General features: G+C 44.7%; 1 protein-coding gene across 1 annotated transcript in view; it reads right to left on the bottom strand.

The window, feature by feature from the left end:
• PELI2 (pellino E3 ubiquitin protein ligase family member 2) overlaps positions 1 to 21,956 on the bottom strand; it is a 67,266-nt gene extending 45,310 nt beyond the window's left edge. The window contains exons 1-2 of the mRNA XM_058807696.1: positions 21,925 to 21,956; positions 21,043 to 21,567 (exon numbers count right to left, since the gene is read on the bottom strand). Coding sequence (XP_058663679.1) covers positions 21,043 to 21,567; positions 21,925 to 21,956 — 557 coding nt within the window. The remainder of the gene's footprint in view (positions 1 to 21,042; positions 21,568 to 21,924) is intronic.
• Positions 21,957 to 26,221: the final 4,265 nt, after the last annotated feature.

The following is a 26,221-nucleotide window of genomic DNA, read 5'->3' on the forward strand; positions in this document are numbered from 1 at the left end:
ACTACTTGTACTACTACAAGGACTTGTCTACTTCAGAGATTAGCAACAAGCTTTGAACTGTTTGTCAGAAGGCTTGTTACACAAGCTTTTTTGGTTTATGTTTATTTTGGCTTTAAAAAAAAAAATCCAGCCTAGACAATGGTAAAGAGTAAATGATAGTTCTGTTACTTGGTACAACAGCTCCAAATCATGACCTGCACCTTGGAAAGTTTGACTTCAACTCAAGGAAGTCATCCTTAGAATTACGGTATCTACTAGCTGACATTGAAGGTGCTGCATGTAGCTGATTTTTTTACAATGCTATCAAAATACAAGCCATCATAAGGTTAAATACTTCTTCATACCTATGCAAACTATCTCTCAAAAGACTAAAACTGAACAGCTCCTGATTTTCACTGGTAATATTTCCCCCTGACATAAAAGAATAATTTCACTTTGCTTTCCTTGTCTATTACTAACAGCTCTACAGCACCCCTCATCATTTTTGGATGAAAACTATCCCAAATGCCAGACTTGGCTATACACAGATGAGATGCTGCAGTTCAGTTGTTTCCAGAGTTTTAGTGAGTCAAACAGCACATCTCTGCTCACTAAACAATAAAGCTGCACAAGCAAAATCAAACTTGAGTAAATCCTCCCTTGTAAGTACATTCTGATCCCATATTTGGTAGAATCCTGTAGAACATACACTACACATAGCAAAATTCAGTTTGTGCTTACACTGTATTTTCACCTTCCCTGAGCCAGTGTGGTCCCACACTGTTGCCAAAAGCAGCAGTCTCACCTTTCATTTATTAATTTGTTCCCACTACTTCTCTCCTTGGTTCACATGAAGGGGAAACAAAACTAGATTTATAAGTTCAGTTTTAAAACCACATTCCTCACTCTCCAGCCCTCAGCAAAGCCACAGAAACTCTTGTACCAGCAACATGGAAAGGACAGGATTCCCCTGGAAGTGCTACAAGTCCACAGCTTTCATGACATCCACCACATATGAAGGCTAAAGAGTCATTATTCACCTTTATAACACCAGTCCCAGAGCTTTTCACAGCTCCACACTCCAGTCCTGACTAACTGGAAAACCTCTGCTGCTGAAGCATCCAACACTCCCTCCCTTGAACACACAGGGAAAGAGAAAAAGTCACATGTTTATAGCAAAACACAAACAGAGAGCTTCAACATACACAAAGCTGACAACAAAATAAGTGTATTTGTGTCTCCCTTTATATAATATCACTGCCAGTTCTTCATAGTCTTTACACCCTCTTCCCTTGTATCAACCTCAACAATTCATTTTGTGCCGATAATAGTTCAGCAAATGAATGGCTAAGGATTTCCTTTTAAAAAAAAGGCAAGAATTATTTCAAGCACATTTTTCTGCATCACAGCTTCAGAAAACAAGCAGTTGCTGTCTGCAACTGGCAATTTATCTGAGAATTTCAGTGAAACAGAACAGTGAAGTTATTCTCAAACTCAGCCTCATGGGGAAGAGTTGCCAAACAGCAACAGCAAAGCTCAGAGTACTTCTGTACTAACAGGATACTCCTGGTTCATTTCCTCCTTTGAACTGTGTGCTCTGGTGCTCTATCAGTGTCACAGATATTAACTCAATATGAATTTAGGTCTCAGCTTGTCTTCAGCAGATTGTGTGTCCCAGAAGCACCTCCACCCCCAGAGCTTTGCTAATCCTGCTCCTGTTGGGAGTTCTGGCAGTGAACACTTGGCTGCTCCTTCAACAGCTTCACAGATCCCTACAGCAGATTGCAAGGAACACCTTTAATGCTGAGGTTTCTTGGAGGCTGGAAGGAGGATACTGTTTTATTTATACAGTTCTATCCTTGTTGCCCTCATTCCCAGGAGCTCCACAAGCCCTGAATGACCCAGAAGGTTCCCTTTCCCCACTGCACCTTTGGAAAAATGTACAGCTGCATTCTGAGGGACAGAACACAGAGCTGGCAGAGCCACCTGCTCCATCCCCAACCCAAAGGCTTGATCCAGTCAATCCATGACACCTCTGAGTTAGTCTGGAAAATCCAGGCCTCCCCACTGTGTTTCAGTATCTTTAGAATTAAAACTTTCCCCATGCACACAGCAATGCACACAGCAATGGAGACCCAGGTAAAGCAAGGGAGACCCAGGTCAAGCAAATCTCCTGCACTTCCTGCCAAATCCACCAAAAAGCTTAAACAATCTTTTCTCTCTTCCTTCTCACAGCAGGCTCATGTGCCAGAAGATTCCCACCAGATTTTGCTTTCTTTCTGAAGGAAAATGTTTTAAGTAGCTACAAACACAAAACTAAAGTAGAATTAAGTAGAAAGGCTACAGCAATAAGCAACTCATGGATAACCAAAGGGCTTCTATCCTTTGATTAACAAAAAATACTGATCCAAGATCTTTGGTTTATGCAACCTGGGAGGAAGTTCTGAGGGAAAGACACAGTCCCACCTCAGACTCTGCTGGCTAAGACATCTCCATAGGCACAAATGCTTCCTAATCACTACCAGTTGTACAGCTTAACAAAGCCAGTCTTCTTGCAGAGCAAGAAAATCCAAACCAGCAAGTTCCAAAGTCCCAAATAATCTCATCTCTGCACCCAATTAAAAGCAATGTTTTTGCATCTGTGAATTTGATTATCCATAAGAAGGTATGCTGGAGTTATTAATTGTGGCTATAAGCAGTTTGGGGGTGTTTTTTTGTTTGCTTCTGAGACAAATGTTTGTTCTTACAACTTGCATTTGCAAAGTCATTTTACATCATAAAACACTTCAGGGAGCATTCCCTTCTCCAGCACTTTTGGAACACTCCTTGGCACAGTGATCAGCCCTGTGTGTTCACCACAAGCCTTCTCCTCTTCAGCACTAAATTTTAGTATTCCTTGCTTTGTTACCTGCTCCCTGTACTGTCCTCCAGCCTTCAAAGGGGCTGCAGTGATTCTGTGCAATGCAGCCTGGCCTGATCTGTGCCATGACCCCAGATTTTTCAGAGAAAAGGCTGATTTGCATCACTGGCTCATGATTAGGAGCTACTTTTAATTACTTTTTTTAGCTACCTTTCTAAAGTTGCTCCTACCATCAGGAACCCAGCAGCGAGCCACCCCAAAGCCTCATGTTACACTCACAAAACTTTGATGTTCACATCCACCCAGCCAGCCCCATGGATTAGCTGAGCACACAGTAACAGGTTATGTACACCACCAATAAAAAAAAAAAACAACAAAACAACCAAAAAAAAAAAGCTTTCAGAGGCAACTACTGCAGATCAGATAGGCCAGAACCTACTTTCCTCCTTGCCAGGGTATACAAATTAAGTAGAACCTTATCTGCTGGAAACACCACAAGAAGTCACATGTGCAGTCGCTGAGGTTCTCCAGGGTGACCTTAATTATTCCCCGGTGTTCTGGAGCAGAACTGGTCACTCTTGTGGTTTGGGGAGGAAAGGCTATTCCTGGCTGCTGTGGCCTCCCCCTGTTCCACCCACCAAGAGATTAAAGGATCTGGTACCCTACACACTCATATTTGTAATTATTCCACTCCACACATCCCCCTCCAGCACCAGCAGGAGTACCCTGCTATTATAACAGCTGTAACATAAGAGTAATAAAAAATCAAGTTTGATTCAGAATATTTATAGAAAATACAGCTGACTAATCCTCATGCATGTTTAGCTTACATAATACAGGCACTTGAAGAAAACCCACCTGATCTGTGTTAATTTCACTCTATACAGAAAATTAAAGGATGCTCTTGGCTTGCAAATACCAAATGGATTGTGTAAGAACTGCTTTGAAACAGCTTTATTTACACCACACATCCAGCTTCCTCCAAGATTCCCAAAACTCTTGGCTGTTTTGATACTCTTCTCCTCACTGAGGGGCAGAGGAAGAAATTCTGGAGTAAAATAATACAGAAGTAACTAGCCCCAAGTGAGGGGCACAGGAGTCAGGGCTTTATTACTGCAGCACAGAAAACCAGGGGGATGCAGTCAGGAATACAGAAGAGCTGATGTTTCTCCTGGGTTGGGAGAAACTTTTGCAGAAACTTCTTCCTACACTCCTTGATTTTTCTTAGCAAGTGTGTTACTTGTCCTAGATTATTTTTCTGGAAAATAATTTGTTACTTTTGTTTTTGTGAAATCAAAGACAGCTGTGTAAGTAGCACAAGAGTTTGATTAAAAGCTGACACTCTGGAAGAACCCAAGGAACATGCTGATGCAGCCTGCTAGAGCATCAGGATAAGCTTCAATTAAAGCAGTCAAATAACCTCAAATTCCAAACAACTTAACAGCTAAAAACTCTCTAGGCAGGGATGACCTGAGTCTCACAACATAAAACACAGATCAAGGAAAAAGAAAGGCAGCAACTTTAAAAGAAAAAAACTCCACATTTAAGATACTATTATACATTTCCAACAGAAGTAATACACCAGCAGAGCATCAGAATGCAAGAGAGTTCCCTTTCAGAAAGCAAAGGGTAAAGGGTAAGGAAACCTCTTCTTTCACATAATGATTTCCTTAACAATCCTTATTTCCAACATTTTACTGCTCCCCCCAGCATTCACTTAACAAGGAGGCAATTTTATTTGAGTGCTTTAAGCCCATCTCCAAAGCTGCAGCTAAAACCATTCCCCACTGCAGAAAACCAGCAAAAATGCACAGCAAAATACAGGGTATAAACTAATCAGGTTCATTTCAAAGCATGCTTTTTATTCCAGCTAAAAGAGCACAAGAGATGGGCAAAGCACCATGTTTAGAGAATCCTCTTTCCAACCCTAAACATCTCACAGCACAGAGGAAATGCTTCTCGTCTGAGAAGGATCCATAATCCACCAAATGGCACTGGAATTGTGGACATGGTGTTTGGTTAAACACACACAGACACAGCAGAAAGTGAGATCTGACTTTCAGTGCGCTCAATACAAGTCAGTAAAACACAAAATCCCTTTCAGAGCAAAGTACTACACCCAGCTGGGTTTCAGTGCACAGGAGGAAAGAAGGCAAGGAGGAATCCTGTTGATCCACACCACCAGAGGCTTAGGAACCACACAGCTTTGTTTGGAAACTATTTACAATCTGCTCCTAAACATCACATCAAGAAAAGGCTGCAAGTTTCAAAACTGAGACAAATCAGACTTCACAGCATGCAAGGGGACGAGAAACCTCAAAACCCACCTGCCCTGACATTCTGAACATTCTATTTGTACTTCCCACATGCTCCTAGGTGCAAAACCAAAGTGCTCACATTTTAGCCTGAGGAATGAGCAGTAATAACACCACATTACAGCTGAAACTGCACTACATTAAACATTATGGAGAAACTACATTTCACTCAAAGGAACATTTGAGCCTTTTGAAAATAAAAGCACAGTCCTAACAGTCATTTCCTAAGAAATCAAATGCTTTCCCTAAAACCCTATCAAGGACTATTTGATAATTCACATTTTCATAAGAAAAGGTGATAGCTTTCTCATAACTTCAGTTCACCTCCAAATACAAGCATGGCAATTCATTTTTGTTATTTCACAGACAGTGGAAGAAGTTCCAGGATGTCTATTACAGCTTTTTCAAACACTCAAGCATAACAAGAATAGTCTTAGGATGGTTTCAGTACCATTTAGCACAGAGAAAGAGAAAATTTGCATCCATTTTGTGAATATAGGTGATCTCACCAGCAGTGCACTGAATAGAAAGTGAGGCACTCAGCTATTGCATCCTGAGCTGCAACATCTGAGTGTAATTCCATCAATCTGAACATTCCTTTTAGTTTCCCAGGGAAAAAGACACCCTTACAAATGCACAGCTCCCAGTTCAACCTCAATTGCCGAATAGAATCCCAAACATTTGCCTCAGAAACAGAAAAGAAAGAATTGGGTTTCCTTCTTTGTGGCACTTGCAAGCATTGCTGCCTCTGAACACAGCAGCTTCCTTAATATCACTGATTCTGCACTACATCAACTGCTCCATGGCACAAGCTGTCAAAGGAAGATAATCCACTGCTCTGCCTGTTCCTAGCATGTTTAGAGTGGGTAAGTAAAGAGAAAAAGCAAAGAATTACCTTCCTGCCTGTTCTTGGTTAGCAAGTGTGGTATGTGCCCTAAAATCCACACAGAATAAATAATTCTTCATATCATGTCTGAAAGAACTACCTGAAACCTACAGAGGCATCACAGCCCTGCTGTAACTGTGGGGGCTTTTTAAAAAAGTCTTAATAAACCAGAAATTAACAGTGCAGCAGTGCAGAGAGCTACACTTCAATATATCTTCTTCAGACTTAAAACACGCTGACAGCTTACTAATTCAGAGCAACCTTGGGTGTTTGCTTTTATCATCATTTATAACAAAGTTAATCAGACATCTCTAGCCAGGAAAAGATTTCTGCAAAGCCATTAGGTGTTTACTGCTGATCAGCAGAATGAATTCTCATCTATGTACCTTCATGACAGAAAAGCCTTTCAGTTTCACACTTTCACCAACAGAACATTGAGATTTGCCTCCCTTGAGAGGGTTTCCCAAAATGCTACATAAAATAAACATTGACCTTTCACAGGCCTCAGAGAACACCACTTACTAAGAATGAATCAAAGCAACACAAGTGATTAATTCCTAATGTTTTTTCATATCTAAATGCTCAGAGATTCTGATCTCTGAAGAATCTCACTACAGAGCTTGGTGCAGCAGTGCCTGAACAGGAGATCTTGCTGTGCTCTGCAGATGGGAAGGCATCTCCTCCTCACTGAAACAGCAAGAGACTTTTGTGCAAAACAACCACACAAGACTGTGTTCACACACAGAGCAAGCTCTGAAACGCTGAAGCCACACTGAACTCTCTAAAGCAGAGAAGTTCCCTAGAGCAAAACTCTCACTCAGCTCCTCTGCAGGGCTATTCCAGCCTGGTTACTTCTGGTTAAATTCTGCAAGCTGAAGTTTCATTCCAACAGATATTAAGTAATGTGCACAAGTGGCACAATGGCTTGTAGAAAAGAAAATAAGTTTAAAACCACAGATAGTTCTCCCTCAAATTATTTCCTTTGGAAATCCAGTTCTTTTTCTCTGCCAACACCCACAAAGACAGACAGCATACTATTACTATTTTTGTTCACCAACTTCCAAGAAAACAAGCCACCCCATATGTTTCTCTCTATTTCTTTAGACTCCTTTGATTCTTAAGGCAAGGCCACCCTATGGGGCAAACCAGACCAAGAAAACAGAGGATCTGCTTAAAGCAATGTTTCCCCAAGTACAGGCCATAATATCAAACAGCATTACAGGACTCAGAAGCAGCTTTTGCAAGCCAAATGGAAATTCAGCTGTGGAAATAAAGCTCATGAGCCCAAGACTGAAATTGGAAGTGCATTGCCCAGCAAAGCATGACTGCAGGAGCTAGTTCAGACACACAGAAATCAAGTAATTGATTACAGCTGCCTGGCTCCAGAGATTCCCTGTTGCCCTCGAGTTTTTCTACCTGACATCACTCTCCATAAGGACACCTTGGCCATGCTGCACTGTTTCCAGCTGAAGAGGGGAGTGGTACAATGCTGAAGAGCTCTGCAGCTACAGCAGTGCATGAGGATGTGCAAGACTCAGATTATGTCTGTATTATCTTGTTTTTATGTGGGTTTTGCAGATACCAAATTCTTTCCTGTCCTCCTTTGCCCAGGTGCTGCATGTGCATTTCAGAACATAAACCTTTCCTACCCTGTCAATTCTTTGGCATTATACCCATAGGAATATCTCTAAGGGTGTCTCACAACTGTTTTCCTATCCTCCTACAGCAGTATCAAAAATAAGCATTTGTAGAAATCTCCCAGGCTGCACCACCTTGAGGGGGAGCAGAAGATAAGAATGACATCCAGAAATACTCACAGCCCATCAGTTTGTTTCAGTATCTTTGTAGAATTCAGAAGCAATTCTCTAGGAACTGCCTATTAGAAAGGAACAAGCCTGAAATCTACTAGAGAAGCATTCATGTCTGGACAAATCCCAATTTTTTCCTTTTAGAGTTTCAGCCAAGGACAAAAATCTTCCACTAGGTTATTTTACAACCACTAGGAAGACTTTCCACATCCAGAAAATTTAAATGTTTGAGTAACACACAATACTATTCTTAGCTCTGAACTGAGCTCATCCATGAGGCAAAATATGAGGCTGCTAAACTACATGAGACATTGCTGACAATTCTCAAAGCAGTTTCAGGTTGTGTTCAAAAAAGCTGATTTTCCAAGAAAAGACAACACTCAGAGTTATTCTCTTCTATATCCAAACCTCTCCTACATCCATCCCTCAGTCACATGGGGTAGCAGAACATTTGTGTCCATTCCCACTCACTCAAACTCAACATCCCAACACTGTTATTACTACTGCAGGCAGCAGAGGTGAAGCACTGGTAGTGACAAGGAGAACAATGAAAAAACAAGGAGTTTCATAAGCCAGGGAACCAGCAAAGCATGATTTCCTCTGGGTACATGTCTTGCAGTTGGATTCCTTCTTTGTCTACTGAGGTGACAGCTCCAATTGAAGCTTTTTCTCAGAGGTGAGAATCAGTCACATGGATTCCCTGATGTCTAACAAGGAGGGGGGTAGGAATCTCATTCATCTTTACAGCCTCTCCTCACCAGAGCTCAAATAGCATCGGGAGGCTGTGGAATAAAATCAGTTCAGTGAAATCCTTCATTTCCAGTTACAGACTACAACCTCACCTGTCACTACACCTCTCAGCAAATCACAGCATATTCACCAGAGGCAGATGGAAAATGACTGGGAGAGGGAGCCTGTGGTGCCAGCAGAGCTGAGGCTTCAGTGTCCTCCTGCAAGGAAACTGCCAGGGCAGCCAGGAGCAGTGAGTGAGTGCTTCTCTGCAGCTGTGGCATCACCAGCCCAAACTGACCCCTTGTTCTGTCCCAACAGCAGATCCTTCACAGCTTATCCCACAGCACAAACAGCTGCAGTTCCAGAGGCTACTGACGCCTTGGGAAGGCTGACCTAGAACAGAGGCTGGACATTAAAGAATAAAGGAAGGATTTATTAGGAGACCTCAATGGATCCACCTTGGGCAGCACAAGAGCCCAGCCAGGGCTACACCCCAGGTGAACCCAAAATGGTCACAAAATGTCACTGGTCACAGGGGCTCTCACTTTGATCAGTTCTGCTCCATTTGCACATTGGAGTTCATTGTCTAACTGCAGCTTTAGCCCATGCAGTCCCATCTTTCTTGTTTTTCTCTCTTCAGTCCACATTGTTTATGTTCTTGGGCCTGAGATTTGGATGGACTGTCCATGGTCCCCAGCTAGAGAAGGAATTGTTTTGTCTCCCTGCTCTGTGCAGAGCTCACCATCCCCAAACAAGAAGCCCAGACCCACACACTAAAGCAGCACAGAATCTGAAAAACATAAAAGCTAAAACCTGAGGCATCACTCAAGCAGTTATGACCATCAGGGAAACAAGCACCGGTTGAGAACTTCTCCAGATTTTAACCAAGATTCATTTATGCCAAGACAAACTGTCCATTTGAACAGTCATTATGTGGGTTTTTGTTCTTCCAAAACAAACAACAAATAACAGGAAACTAAAAGGTCCTGTCAAATTCTGCTTGCTATACCACATTTTTTTCACATTTTTGACAATAGCTGTCACACTGCATAGGTCTGTATATCAAATAAACTCAGTATTTCTCCAAATACAGAGTAAAGTCTAGGAAGAAAAATGAAATGTGTGTTATCCCTAACCAGAGCAGCCTTTAGATTTAATAATGACTAAATAAACAAAGGCTGCTCACAATCACTCACACAAGCTCCACTCAGTTCAGGCACAAGTAAGAATGGTGCAGGAGGTGGGAGAACATTCCTTTGGACTCATGGCTACAATAAATGAGTTGTTTTTACAAATGAATACACTTATTTTCTGGATATTAAAGAGCATCATACATTCTTATCTTAGTTTAACTCGGCAAAATGTTTTGGTCTCCTGACTTAGGCATGACAAACTGATCTTTAATGCATTTCTCAGTCTCTGCACAGCACAAAGGATCCCAATTTTACCACCTGACATATTCAGAACTAATTTCCTCAGCTCACAAAAGTGAGACAGCTGGTTTTTCTCAACTGTCATCTCTACCCAAAACTTAAAAATAAGCCCATACTCCTTCTGGCTTGGGTCTGAATATGGTCTGCAACTGGACCCCAGCCAGCCCCAAATCCAGTTCCTTCCCTCCCGTCTGCACTGGCCACAGAATGCCCAGAGGTGAAAGAGCAAATCACTTTTTCCTCACTCTGCTTGCCCTTTCACAAAGTGTCATTTTACCACTGTCTCTTTACACCAAGAGATTGCCAGTAGGTAAAGCCAAAACATAAACCAGTCTCCTCCAAAGAGCTCAAGGTGCAAACCAGCAATACGTGATCAGAGTTGAATTTGAAGTCACATTGCACATAATAAACTAGGAGGGTACACAGAGCTTGACTTAAACCCTGTTAATCACTTAAACCCAGGCTTTGCTTACAGAGGGAAATGTACTTTCTGTAGTGTCCCTGCATCCTTACATGGAGAGCTATTTGCTGGATAACACCAGTCTCTGCATGCTGGAAACTCTGAACTTGCCATAAAGCTGGATATATGGCACTCAGTTCTGCAGCTGGAAGTGGAATTGCACAACCAGAGATAAGGCACAGCTAAGTGAGCAATGGAGCTCCAGCATTTGTGCTCAAACATGGAAAAAGGAACCAAACCCAAGTCAAAAGTTAAAGCTCTTCTGCTCTGACAGCAAGCAGACTGAAACTACTGGAAAAAACCCAGCTTAGTTATCTTTCATAGGCAAAAGCAGGAACATACCCAGAGATTTTGGGAAATCTCCATCAAAGTCTTTTAAACGGGCACAGGGACTCATTACCAAAAAGGGTAGAAAAAACCATTTGGGTATTAAGAAAATATTTATGGAAATTACAGGAAAAACTTGCAGTGCACATCCCTAAAAGCAAACAAGCAGCTTGCAGTCTCTACCCTGGCACCCTGAGCAAGGCATCCCAGCTAGGGAACAAATCCCAGCACAGCCAGTGAGACCAAAGCACTGCAGCTCCCATGGAGGCAGATCCTGCAATTCCCAGACTGCCAGCACCATCCAAGGGCAGCTGCACCACCAGGGCTGCTCTGAGGCATCTCTCAGCTTTCATTTTCGTTCTTCCAGCAAAGCCAGCCTAAAACAAAAGTGGAGTAAAAAAACCATGCAAGGCTTTGTCCGTTTGGCTGTTGCCAAACTTCCTTCTCCAGTTTTTGCTCTGATGGAAGAAGTTACTCAGCTGTTCACATGAACCAACACCTGCCTCCTCACAGATCTGCCCCAACACAAAATCATTCAATTTGCTTAACTTGCCAGTATTTTTTTGGAAAAGCCACCAAGGCACTGACAGCCCATTTAATTAAATCTTCTGGCAGTCAGATGAGTGAACACTTAGGAAGAATTCCTCTGAATTCTCCAGACCTGCAGCAGGGCACTGCCACCTCTCCCATCACACTGGAATGGGACTTGTGCCCACTGCCCAGCACAGAAAGCCACACACCAAACTCACAAATCAAAACTCACTCCCTGATGCACTGAGAAACTAGTCCGGCAAATTTTAAGATTCAGAATGCAATCCAAAGTAACTATTGCATGTATGTTAGCAGGAAGGTTAGGGCAAGCACAAGGTAACGAATCCTATCAAGTCTGAAAGGTTCATCTTTAACACCAAAATTATTTTGAATCCAAGCATTGAGCTGCACAGCTATTTGCTCTCAGAGGTCAAACATACTCTAGGAGGAAGGCAGCTTGAAAGTACAGCAACATTTTGGTGTATTAGACAATGCTCCATAAAAAACACAGTCAGCCTGAGAGGTGCTGAACCCTGGCACAGCATGTGCTGGGAAGCAGGAACCTCACAGCCCTCGCTATCTTTCACCAGCACAGCATCTCCTCTGAAAGGAGGATACACACAAACTCTGCTCCTGTTTCAAAGGCTCTGCCTCCACCAGCACTAAACCAGACACCAACAATCAAAATGAATTCATGCTGTTGCACATGAAGAAATACAGCTGTGCTTATATCAAAGTTTCAGCCCATTAACTTTTGTGTCCAGACTAAACAGTTCTTTCACTTTTCCTAGGGGCACGTGCTCCAGGGTTTGCACCTTTGGGCTCCAGTTTATTTGTAACAGGCAGGAGAGATTTAAGCTTTTATTCACTTCAATTTGTTTACTTTCATACAGGGACTAATTGTCTTCACTGTCAGTCCCACCCTGTCCTCATCCAGGACATTTCCATGCCTTAAGAGGATACACCTCAGAAGTTTGAAGCCTACCTGTTTGTTGAGGCATTGTTAAAGCCAGCCAGTTTGAAGAATAAAAATCTTTCATGACAGCTTATGAACTGAATTCTAAATTAAAGACAGCACACACATTTCTGAGTGAAGAGTAATTTGAAAGCCCACTAAACACATCAGTACAGTTCAGTAAGTGCCTCAAGAAGTTAAAAAGTGTTCCTCAGAAAGAAACACTGAGAACTTTTCATTCTCAATTCCTTGAATGTAAAGAGAAAAAAAAAATTTTGCAACAGGGCTCAGTTAACATTACAGTGCTCAAGGAGGTGACCACAATGCTTCTTGGCCTTCTCCTTTTAACCTACTATGTGCCAGCTGCCTCATAACTTTCCTTGCCTGTCCCCACTCCTTTGGGGAGGCAGTACAACACATTTTACACAGTATTTGACTCACTGCTGCCTGCTGGCACCTCTGGTAAACACAATCAGTTGCTCCACAGCAATGTAGCTGCATCACAGTTAATACAAGCAGTAAATATGACAGAAGAACATCAGGTCTTTATTGACATACATTCAGTGTGGCCTTTGTACCAATTCCTGAGAACAGGAAGCCTTGTGCTGCCCAGATTCGGTGCAGCCCACATCTACTCCATCCTCCTTGAAACACGAGTTGCATCTACAGTGAGGTCAGCATGAAATACTGAAAATTATACTGTTAAATGGCCTGAAGATAAATCACTTCCAGAAACACAAACCAGAGCCTGCTTGCTTTCCCTCTCTCCAGCATAAACAAGCTGCTATTGAAAGCAGGATGCCTAAACAGGTCCTTCAGCTATCAGCACCTTCACATCATTCCTCATCAAACAGAGCTCATCTCCAAACCACTTTGCTTTTAACACAACAAACTTCAGCTTTGCAGACGTTGTCTATATCCATTTTCACAACTGCTGTTTATAATGTGCTCCCTCCAGATGACATTTCTGTTGTGAAACAGAGGAAAGCTTTTAGCTGAATTACTCTCTCTCCTCCATGAGCCAATAACTGCTGTACTACCCAGCTGTGGGCGTGCTTCCCAGTGACCTCACACGAGCACTTCCAGGCTGGAATATGAAGAACTCAGTGAAATTTCATTGCAAAACAGCTGACAGTTGCTATTTTTAGGAACAGAGGTTGCACTAATCAGAAGGAGTAGAAGCATTGTCTAGCTGAAGACAATGCAAGTCCAGTGTCACCTTGTTCACACATCACTCATAACCCCATCACACTAAAATGCTGCATCCTCCCACCACACAGCCCCTCAGTGACAAGTCTTCAAATACCAAATATTTAAAACTGCTGAAGTTTCACCATAGAGGGATTTCCTACAAGGACTGTCTTCCTGAATCCTAGGATCTTTTAACTCGAGCCAACAAGTGCTGTTTGTGGGGAGGGCAGGAGAGATGTTTATTCCTAGGCAAACCCAAAGACAGGTTGCTCTTAGTGCTGAACTCCCAGCACCACAATGCCTACTCAGACTTTAAGAAAACCCTACGAACAGTTTGCTGCCCACTGTCCCCCCTTGCTCTTTGGTTTTAAATCATTATTCAGCCATGGACACTGCAGAGACCCAGGGAGTGTTTGCACAGGAGGTGACATTACAAGGTCAAACAGAGGAGTCAGCACAGAGGGGGCACAGCTGGTGGGACAGCACTGCTCCTGCTCCTGCTCTGCCCCAGAGCTCACTAATCTCTGCTGTGGAACCCCCACTGCTCCCAGCTGTACTCTTTGCTTAACATGAGCACCAGGACTATTCCAGCCTAGCAAGTAATAGGATTAAAGCAGTCTAATCCCAGATGTTACTTACAGTTTGTCAGACAAGGCACAAATTGGTCCCCCGAAGTATGGGGATATCACTATGAACTCAAGACTCAGGACTAACCTGTATAAAGCTACACCAGGATAAAAACAAATATGATGCAAAAATAAGAGAGGCATAAAATTCTAAACTACATCTTATCAAGAGGGAAACAAGCCCTCTGAAGGAAAGGCAGGAGCCCCTCAACATATTGGCCTACTATGCAGATGTAGTGAAAAATGCAAGTGCACCATTCAGTGATGTCTTTATAAAACAGAGAGAATGAGCAGCTTTGCCTCAGAAGTCTCTGGAAGCAGGCACAGTCCCTATGCCAGCATCCTCACTGCTGTCCCTCAAGGTCTGAACTCGTGACAAGTCACATGCAAGCTTCCAGTGGTGACCTTGGGACGGAGCAACAATAAACATAAGGATTTCTGTTGATAAAAGAAAAAGCATCTCCAACACAAATGAGATTTAGGGTATCAAACAGCAGAAGCAAAAAAGGATTTGATAACACAAAGTACACTGGAAACCAGCTCGAGATCCTGCTTCCAGCGGGGAGCTTAGACCAAATCCTCCTCTACTTCACTTGCCTTGCTGACCACAGGACAATAAGCCACGAGTATGACAGTGCAGAATAACCAGACTGAGGTGACACCACAAGAAGCACTAAACAAGACTGCAGCTAACCCACCAGAGTCATCTTTGCAAGGTTTCACAGCCACACATGCTCAGGACAAACTGGGAATGTGCTGACAACCAACAGGAAACAAGACACCTCTGTAGGACTTTGTAAACAGTTGTAAAACTCCCCTGCCGGCACCCTGAACTAACAAACCCCACCTAGAGCAAGGCACAGGCTCAGCACTACACTCACACACCTTCTCATTAGGGTACAGAAGGAGGAGTTTGTTATCTTAAAGTATCAAGTTTATACCTTCTGTCACTACTGAGCAAGTTAAGAGCAGCATTAGTTCTGTAAGTATAAACCAGCCATAATTTCAGTTTGAACTGGATAATAAGTTCCTGACTTCTTAGGAAAAATCTGTTCTCAAGCAACCTTGTAATAATCACAGTCAAAGAACAGCCTGCTGTTAAGAAGGAACATGAAATAGCTTAAGTAAGATACTGCTTTCAGCAACAAAAAACAAACCTTAACAGCCTAGAAAGTAATTTCTTGGTTTATATGCATATTTTAAAGTAACCAAGTGGACTGTTAGAGTATTTACCCATGTACAAATTTCAGCTGAAAATGGAAAACTATTAATCCCTGATTCTGCCAGGGCTGAAGAGGAACAGCTACTTGGTTCTACACAAGAAGTGCATTAAAGGCAAATCCTACATTTCCCAGACTTGTTTATTCAGAGTAAACTGTTTTCCATATTTTAAGGGAAAAACCCTGAGTCTTTCACTTCCACATGTGTGACCTCCTGCCTGTACACACCAAGGGGATTAGTTTAACTTCCAGAATGCACTCAGTTTCCTTTTTATAACAAACATTAAAGATGCAGACGTTTGATGCTGTGATTTGCTTCAATAAACATAGAATTTAGAGTCTGATGTTTGTGCTCTCTGATTTTACATGGGTACGGAGATGTTGTGAATAAAGCCTACAGCTGGATACAAATCTGCACTCTGAGAAAGTCAACAGTACTCCAAGGAATAGGATAGCTGTAAAAAAACAACTCAAGTATGTTTTCTTTCTTAGCTTAAATGAAGCAAAACGTTTGCTCTATCCAGCCATACACAAGCTTTCCAAAAAATCCACAGACCTTTCCTCAGATATAATCCTTTCCACTGTTTTCCTACTCTGCAGTTAATGTTCTATTCAGACACAATTCTTCTGGTGTTTGATTAATCTCCTTGTGAGTTCTGAACTGACCCTGATCACACATTTGCAATATGCACATATAAAATACACCATAAACGCAGCACAAGACATAAAGGTCACCAAGAAGCCACTGTCAATATCAAAGAAAAAAAAAAAAACACCAAAAAAACCCCAAATCTATTTCTCCAGAACAGCAACCTTCCAGCAATGACTGCTGAAGCCAATGATTCTCAGAGAATCATGACCTTGAACACATTTAACTGGTAGTTCCCATTATGTGCTACACTCATTCCTTTAAATGAAACCTAAAGTACATTTTCAAATAAGGCTTAAAAGCAGAACTCGAGTCACCTAAGCAGTTTCCCAATATATCTATAGAATATAGTGCAGGAAATCACCAAGTCATTAAACCAAGCCCCAGTCTGGCAGCAGCAAATCCATCTCTGTGCAAAGCAAGTCCCAGTTTAATTCCACACCAGGATGGCTCTCCCTCCTCCTTCAGTCCATGCACAGCAGCAAACAGCACTCAAGGACAAGCACAGATCCCACTCTGCTTCTGCATTCGTCAACACCACTGGAAACCTGCCCTGGCTTCTTCCTGAACTGCACAGCAAGAGTGATGTGAAAAGCCAGACAGGTAAGCTAAAAATATAGAAATATGTTCATAAGCAGAAGACACTTCAGAAACTTTATTTACCCTGCAAGTGGTTAGTGGTAGTGGGAACTCTGAACAGTCAGAAAAAGCCAATATGAAAAACAGGAAATTTAAAAATGCATGTACCTTCAGATTAACACAAAAAGACTGTTTCAGATCTAAAGTTGCTTCAAGTATAAAGTGGTCCATCAATGAGAAGAGCTGCCCAAAAATTACCACAAAATGTATGACTGTGAACACAAGTGAGAATTTTTGTAGAATCCCAGAATGGCTGGGTTGGAAGAGACCTTAAAGACCATTCAGTTCCAACCCCCTGCTATGGGCAGGGACATCTTCCACCAGACCAGGCTCTCCAGGACCTATCCTTTAATTCTGCTTTCTCAAAAGGTTAAATTTAAGCAGAACTACAACCTGTTTATTCAAGGATGTCCAAGAATCCACACTAAACAATGCTCATATAATAACTCACAGTGGCTTCTTTCAGCACTGAAGCCTCCCAATTAACCAATTCATTTATTTTAATGGCAGTCAATGGAAAATTTCCATGCAAAAAGTTGGCAGCAATTTCAAAATTACTACTGTAACAACACTGAGGGACAGACCTTAGAGTTTTGTCTGGTTAAATTTTAAAAATGCATTGGATATTGCAAAATCCAGTAAGTCTGTACAACAAAGTCGACGATGCACCAGGCTGTACCTCCTTGCTAAGGAGTAGCAAACACCAAGAAAGCCTTTGGTTAATAAGAAATATTCCATTTCCATGCACACAGCTACCAGAAACCCCATCCAAAAAAAGCATTCAATGTCAGGTACAAGTCTTTCACTGCCACAGAACTCAGCCACTGACTACAGCTCATGTCTGTTTGCTGTTCCCCCTTCAATTTACATCATTTTAATCAAGTGACTTTGCTGAGAGGTCACAGCTGCCCATCCCCAGCGTGCAGCCCCAAAGGATTTAAGGGCACCAGGCCACTGACACCTGCCTTAGTGACAGCCACCCCCTGCAGCCAGGGACAGGCTCCTCACACGTTTAGCACAAGTGACACTGCTGGAATAAAAGCTTCAGGGCACAATTCAGAGTTAGGGGACAAAGGGGCCAGGACATGCACCTCACAACATTAAGGCACCAGAGAAGTCACACAAAAGCTCCTGACAAAGGCAGAAACAAACACCCTGACACTATTCAGGTACTTGGAACTGCATTCAGCATCTCCTGAACTCCCTCCAGCCCCACGTTCCAAGAAATATATAATGAGCCATTACTTTGACAGGACTTCAAACAAAGCTGCTTTCTTTTTTTTTCTTCAAAAAGAATTAGAATATGAATGTTTCTGCTTCACCAAGAAATCCAGAGCCTTTTGTGAGCAGATGATGCTACGAGCAGATGCACACAAGCAGATTCACAATAAAGCAGATGATCTCTTCTTTACCAGCCATCTTGACCTGTCTGGCTCGATTTACATAAACTGTTTCTATTCACTACAACATTGATTATGTAAACCTCGGCAAAACCTTCACCAAACACACGCTGCCACATCACTGCCAGCCCAGAGCTGGGAGATATCAGAAATGTGTTTGCTGCACACACCAAACGCCTCGGGCTTTGCTGGGGCTCCCGCTGGGGTGCACACTGAGCAATCCCAACTACTGAAACAATAAGAACGTGCCAAAAAAACACCTTTCCCTCCATTTAAAGGTCAAGGTACAGCAACCCCACTTTAATACTGCTAAGGCAGAGTGAGAGCAAAAGATAAAGGGAAAGTTTTGTCATCTCAAAAGCTCAAAAGCAGGAGCTCAGCAGTTTGCCAGGTATGCCAATTCCTTTGTTCATCATCCTTTTCACCACCTAATTTAAAAGTCTCACAGTTCAAGACACAAGTTATTCATCAACATCACCAATCAAGGGTTTTTTTTTAAAAAAACAACAACCCACACAGTGTCTCAAAACAGCTTTTTCTTTTTTTTTTTTTTTTTAACCTAGCTGCGAGGCTGCTCTATCAATTTTAATCAGGCAGTTGTAACAGGAGCTGCAACAGAAACGCTTCTGCTGGTCCCCAGGTCTCAGTTTCACTGCAGGGAGGAGAGCAGATTTACATTGTCTTATTTAAATGAAACTCCAGATTACAAGATTTTAATACAAAACAGGTATTAAGTGGTTTTTTTAGCATACTGAACAGCTTAAGCTGTTCCAAGAGTTCCTAGTCACAAATGTTGAGTCACCAAAGAGAGGGGTGTTTGCATTATTTATGGCACTACAAACATTTAAGACACCTCTGATAGGACACGCAGTAATGAACTCCTGAAGTGGCAGAGGGCTCTTAAAACAACAATCTTCCGTCTAAAGATTAAAAATACATTTACTGAAGTCACGAGATTTCCTGGATTGCTTCCATCACGTTTACCTAGCCCTGCATCCCATTGTGTGAGCAGTGACAGCCCCATTGTTTGAGTGCAGCCACAGGGACACTCAGCTCCCCTGCACAGACTTCTTGTCCCTGGCTGCACTGCAAGGACAACAGCATCTGTTTGCATTTTCAGTACACCTTACACCTACAAGATGCAGCCTCAGTGGTTTCAGAGAACGGCTGAAACTCAAACAGGACCCAAACTCAGCTCTTTACGTTTTATTTTGATTTTATTGGCGTGTTTCAACGCACACAGTGAAGATCAAGAGCCCAGCAGAACCGATAAGGCGAGATCAATGAGTCCCCATATTAAAGGCAAAGCTCACCAGACTTTGCCAGGTTAAGATCAGAGCCAAAACATTTCATACTTCTGCACTTTCAACTGCTGCTAAAAATAGGAAAGCAACAGAAAGGAAAATGCTTCCAGCTGTGCACAAAGAGCCTCTGCAGCACAACATCAATTTATGCACTCTAATTTAATTAAAGATTCTGCATTGTACTATGACTTTATTGTCAGAGACAGTGTTGCGCAGCTGAGCTCACCCTCCATCGCCACAAGTGAAACAGTAAGAACGTTTCTTTATTAAATTCAGCGTGATATGGGTATTCCTCACAAACCAAGGCACTCAAATTCAAGGATTTCAAGCGCCAGCTACGCCACGTTCATGACAGCAGCTGTGCCTTATTCCACACAGCATCTTGACCCAGTCTCGTGACAGGAAACATTCAGCATCCCTTAAGGAAAAAAGGTGCACTGCTGGATAGGATAGAGTACCCAGCCTGCGTGCTGCTCTTTTTCAAACGCTTCTTCTGCAATGGTGAACGCGGCTCTTTAGGAAAGCACCGAAACAGAACAAAAACCCCCAAGAAACCAGAACAGGGTTTTTCTACGACCTTGCAGCAAATCTGGACCAGGTTCTGGGGGAGGCTGAGTAACGCAGCGAGGCTGTGACCGCGCTGCTTCGCGGCTGGCTCGGAACCTTTCCGCTGTGTTTAGCGCTGAAAACTGCTCTATTACCCACACGTTACCGCGTATTGAACTCCCAAAATTCAGCGTCTCTCCTGAGGCTGGCGAGGGCTCTCAGCAAGCGCGGCTTTAGACGCTTCTCCCTCCTCCGCCGCTGCGCTCAGCAGAGCGGCTGCGAGCTTTAACAGCAGGGCAACAGCGTAATGCCAAGCGGATTACTTTAAGATCCATATCAAGCCGAGAAAATAAACATTTCCACGACGGATCCGAATATAAGCGCTTCACCCTGCCCGCTCCAAAGTCATCTCCCTGCCATCTGCACGGAAGACGCCGTTCTCCCGCAGCCAGCGGCCGAGGCACGGCGGCACCGGCCGAGGGAGGGACGGGGCCCGCAGCGGGGAGCGGGGGGGTTGTGGCCATAACCCCGCACCCCCAGGCCCCGCAAGAAGTTTCTTCCCCCAGCCCCGCCGTGACCTCGGTGCCCGAGAGCAGCCGGACCTCGTCCGGCACCGGGACCCCGCAAGGGCCACACCGTGCGGGCCCCTCTGGCACCGGGACCACCCCCATCCATCCCTGCTCCATCCCTCCCCGCTGCCCTCCGGCCCCGGCACCCCGTTCCAACCCTCCGCGCTCCCCTCCGGCACCGGGTCCCCGTCCCAACCCTCCCTCTGGCACCGGCAGCCCGCAACGGCCGCACCGCGCGCCCCGTCACGCACCGGGACCTCCCCCGTCTCACTCCCCCGTCCCTCCCCGCTCCTCTCCGGCACCGCGACGTCCCCTCATCCATCCCTCCCTCCCTACTCCGCTCAGGCAACGGGACCCCCCCCCGTCCATCCATCCCTCCCCGCTCCCCTCGGGCACCGGGATCACCCCCCCGCCTCCAGCGGCCGCGCCGCGCACTCGGCCGGGGAGAAGGCGGGAAGCGCCACGCGCCCCCTCGCGCCCCCCTCCAGCTCCGAGCGCTCCCTCGCAGCGCCGAGACGCGGCCGGCGCTGAGCCGGAGGCTGGCAGGGGGCAGCTCCTACCGCTCCCGCCGCTCCGGGACCAAGGCGCTTCTCCCCCCTGCCCAGCACTCACCCCAGCACCACCAGCTCCCCATACTTGACGGACTCCTTGTTCAGCGCGCACAGCTCCTCCTGGCTGGAGGAAAACATGGGGCCGCCGCTGTAGGAGCACCGGGCCGCCCCGTCCCGGCCGCCGGTGCGGGAGCGCGTCCCGAGCGGGCTCCACTCCGCTCTGCACCGCCGGCCAGCGGCAACGGCCACTACACCGCGGGGGGCGCGGGGGGCGGGGCCTCCGGGGGGACGGACCAACCCGCCGCCGCGGGGGGGCGGGAGCGAACCGGCGCCGTCCCCCCCCCCCCCCGCGAGGCTGCGAGTGGCCCCGCCCTCCCCGCGCCCATTAACGGCCGGCGGACGGGGCGGGGCTGGGCGCGGGTGCGCACCGCCCCCTCCCGCGCGGCGCGCTCCCCCCGCACAGGCGGCAGTGGTACGGCCCGGCCGTGTTATGTAAACATAGAGTAAAGGGGACCCGGCCGCTCTTAAAGGGGCCGCGCACCGGCGGCCGCGGCTCGGGGTCACCGAGGGGTCCCGAGCGGTGGCTCTGGGTCACCGCAGCCCGGGTTCCACAGCACGTCGGGGGCTCTGGATGCCCTCCTGCCCCCGGGATCCACAGCGTGTCTCTACACCGCAGCTTTGGGTCACTGCGGGGCCGCGTCGCCGCCTGTCTGGGTTGGGGTTCTGAGGGAGCTCCCGGGGCCGCTCCTGCCCCTGAGGGAGCGGCGCCGCCATTGCCCAGCCCCTTCCCCTTCCCTGGGCTCCCACTGTCACACCCTGCCCCTGCCGGGCTCCCCTGTCCCCCGTCCCTGGAGTCCAATTCCAGCTTCTTCTGCCTCCTCCTGAGGGGACAGAAATTTCTGTCTGAGGGGACAGAATTGCCCTCACCCCCTTTGTTCCTTACGGGTCTTTCAGGTCCTTCCCAACACAACCCATTCCATGACTTCCAAGGATATTTTTCTGCCTCGGTGTCTGCCCCACCATCCTTCTCTCCCCCTTTGTCCTCTGCACCTGACTAAAACCCAAAACCAGCAAAGATTGGCTTGACATTAATCCTTGCTAAAGATAGAAACTCTCATTAGCTGACATTTGAGGTTTCCAACCCATTATGAAATACAAAAACAATGGGAGCATCCACCTTTGCTGAAGAGCATCCTTGGGGCCACCACAGTCCCAGCTGCTCCTGCTGAAAGCTTTCCCTCTGCCAGAAATTGTATTTAGCTATTAATTTTACTGGTAATATTATTTTTCTGTCGTTCCGGTGAAGAGGTGAAATGGAAAAACACAACCAATCTCAAAGGGCTGGCAAAATGGAGATCTTCCCAGGGGCTCTGTGAAGAAGACAAGATTTTATTGAAGACAGGGAGCTGAATTATTATAGATTTATCTTCTTTATTGCTCTAACAAAATAGAAAAGAAAGCCGGGCCGTAAGTCACTGTCAAAGGCAACAAATAAATTCCCAAAAACAGCGTGGAAAACAAAGCTCTTGGCTGCATCCTCTTCAATTTCTGCATTTCTCCCCTGAAAGCAAGACCTTCCCAGCAGCCTGGCTTTCACATGGCATTAACAAACTCCAATAATCTTCAAAAAAATGCTTCTTCCACAAGTAAGTGATGGGTCTGCACTTGGAGCATCTCCTACTGCTCCCACCTGGGGATGGAGGGATGAAGAAGGAGCTTGTAAATCTGATTTTGCCCCTCTTTTCCACTTCCACATTTTTTAACATTGTTCTTTTGGAAAACAGAGGGGAAGTTGGGCAGCTTTGCACCTTTTTCCCGAACCTGCAGGTTTTTCTTTCCTAGCACACAAACCAGTGCATTTTCTGTCATTAAACACAGAAGTGACTCCCACTCCATGACTACAGAAAATGCACTGGTTTGCACTGCTGAAAAAAATTATTAAATACAGAAAATGCTTTTCTTGACATGGCTGAAAAATGAATGTGCAGGGGGAAAAAAGATCCCAGTGGGATTCACAGAGGAATATTAGGAATATTTACATCTGTGGTGGATGAGCTGTGCTGGGGTGAGGAGCACTCACCTGCCATGGACCTGTTGTGGGACACTGTGACATAAACCCTGGGCTTGGGCTCATCCATTATTTTTTCCCTTGGAATTTTGCTTCATCTGTCCATGTCCAATCTCTTCATTCTGCCCACAGGGTGTTTTAGGCTGAGGGAAAATCAGCCCCAGCCCCACAAAGTGTTCTGAGGGCTGTTGAGTCTTTTCTTGCCAAATTTTAGGTTTTCTCATTTCAATTCCCAAAGACCAATAGCTGCCAGCACTGGAAACCTGCTTAGAAATGTTTAATACTTAAAATTTTTACGTTTTGGCTAATGAAGAAAAGCCAGGAGCATGCAGCAGCTCTGCCTCACATTACACAGCCCCCTGTGTCACACAGATCCCAACCCCAAATCCCAGCCCCTCTATTTCCACCAGCTCCAAAAAATTCTTTTTGCAACTGATACAAGCAACACTTGGCTGGCATTTTTCCCCAAACCCATTGAAATAATTGGGAAATAAGCCCACAGCTGCACTCTGCTACTTTTCAGCTCACAACATCCTTCCTTTTTGGATTTGGGGTGTCTCAGGGTGGCTTTTCAGGGCAGTGAAGGGAGGTTTGGTTGTTTTCCAACCAAACAAAACCTGAAAGTGGGAGTCACAGATAATTTGGAGCTCCTTCTAGGCTGCATCAACACTGAAAAAAGGATTTTGCTCCCAGGTTTAGCACGAGCAGCTGCTTGGCTGGGTGGAGGAATATCCAGCCAAGCATTAAAAAAATCAATGTTTGGAGGAAAAAAAAAATAAAAATCCCAAACATGAAGAAATAGTACATACCCATTTATTTTTAAAATCTAATAAAAAGTTATTTTAAATGCAGGAAGATTAATAAGTCTCTAATTTAGCAAAGTACTTCCAGATGTGCTGGACTCTGAGTGTACTTCGGTGCTTTTATGAATCGGGGCTTAGGGAATGGGCTTCAAAAGTACTGAAAGAGGTTTTTAAAGTACAAGAGGGGAGATTTAGATGGGATGTTGGGATGAAATTCTGGACTGTGAGGGTGGTGAGGCCCTGGCACAGGTTGCACAGAGAAGCTGTGGCTGCCCCTGGGTGCCTGGAAGTGCCCAAGGCCAGGTTGGAGCATCCTGGGATGGTGGAAGGTGTCCCTGCCATGGCAGGGGTGGGATGGGATGGGATTTCAGGTCCCTTCCAACCCAAACCATCCTGAGATCCTCTAAACAGCCCCTGAATGACACCTGCAGCTCCCACTGCACGTGGAACTCGTGGCACACGGGATCAGAGCATCAATAGGGATAAAGGTTCCCATTCCTGGTTCATAGAGAGGTTTCCAGGTCTGGGATCAGGTTTATGTTCAGCCACCAGTGGGGATGGTTTGGGGCTGGGAAAATTAAACTTTGGGATGGCAAAAGCCTGGATTTGGTGCTCTAGAGAGGGGAATAAACCCCAGGAAAGGAGAAAAACTCTCTCAGCTCTAAGGTTAGGATCAAGCAGATATCACCTGGTGGGTGATACCTTTCTGGCTGGGAAGTCTCCAGTGAGGCTCTCAAGCAGCCACTGGAAAAAGCAGAAGAAAGAGCAGCAGGTGTTTTAAAAGTAGATTTGACAAATAAATTACAGGAAAAATAAGATGTGATTGCTCATATTGATGCAACACCAGGATTAGCATGTTTAGGGGAGCCTCTCAGTCCATGTCTCAGGGGTTCCGTGCCCAGCTTAGGTCAGGCTAAAACAGATTTCCTTTTCCTTACTCCATTTGAGAACCTCTTCTGTTGTCTTAATTTTCTACCACAGCATGTAATGGTCTTGACTCATAGTACCACCTAAAATTTACAGGGGAGAATTGCATTAAAAAATAAGTGAAAAAGCTAAAAGGATAAAATGCTTTCAAATACCTTGGCAGCAGCTTAAAGATATAGTACAGGCTCCAGCTTAATATGTAACACTCCTTAATAAAGACCCTAAAGGAATTTTTAAAAGCAAAGAAGTTAAGTAGCAGAGTGGGGAAGGCTGTTAGGAACAAAAAAGACAGCTGTCAAAAATGAGGGAAACGAAATATAGCACAAACACTGGCAAACCTAAAAGCACAGCAAGGCAAGAGGAGAAGATATTTCAAAGCAGTTTACCAGAGGCATAAAAATGCTCATAAAAAAAGCAGAGGCAGAAATTCAACCAGGCACTCACTGGGAGCAGCAAGCAGGGAAAGTGAGAAGATTGGGGTGAAATAAAACACTGGTGGACTGAGTAAATGAGCTCCCCATGTGTCTGGGCTTGAGACTCCCACAGAAAAACTCCTTTTCTGCAGCTCCTCTGATGAGCTTCTCAAATGTAAGTATCACCAAAAAAGTTTTGGAATATAAAGGTAAATTGGCAGAGGAGCAAATTTGCAGAGTGAGACATCACTGGCCCAATAATTAGAAAGAGATTCAAATACAATATGAATAATTGTATAATTCCATAAAACATTTAATAAATTATTTTATATATTTGCATTTGTAGAATTCTGTCTGCAGGATGAGAAATAACAAACTTGCTACTGAAGAAGCAAGCTTAAAAAACTAAACTTTACTGAAGAAGCAATAAAAAACCTAAAAGAGTCAGAGACCACATCATTTTTCATTACACAAATGAAAATCCAATGGAGTCCAGGTAAATATGGATACCTGGGATGCACTGGGAAGATCTCATACACCAGGGAAAGGGCAATAGGCAGTTTTTGCAGAAAGAAATCAAAGTTTATAAGGCATTCACACCCCTTAAAGCAGTCAATGAATATGTTGGAGGAAGTGATTGCATGTGTATCACATACCTGGGGTTCAGCAAAGCTTTGGCACCACAAGAGCTGTCAAAGAGATAAAAGTTACATGAGATAAAGAAAGGGATGCATTGATTAGCAGCTGAGACAAGAGAAACCAAAGACTGGAAATCAGTTTTCATTTTCACAGCGAGGAGAGGTTATTGCTGGGATTTTTTTGGTATTGTGGGGCCCTGGCCAGGCTGCTGACTTCTAATGGGAAAGTTTGCTGACAAGCCAAAAAAATTTTAAGCTGACTGCAAGGAGTTCTAGAAGGACCCAGCAAGAAAATGTCCAAGTACAGTGGATGGACAGATATGGCTAAGGTCATCTTCTAATGGCTGGCTCTAATTGAGCCATTGTCATTCCAGAAAGGCATCCCCAGGAC

Source organism: Ammospiza caudacuta, chromosome 6 (assembly GCF_027887145.1).
Source record: "Ammospiza caudacuta isolate bAmmCau1 chromosome 6, bAmmCau1.pri, whole genome shotgun sequence".
In the NCBI taxonomy this organism is placed as follows: domain Eukaryota; kingdom Metazoa; phylum Chordata; class Aves; order Passeriformes; family Passerellidae; genus Ammospiza; species Ammospiza caudacuta.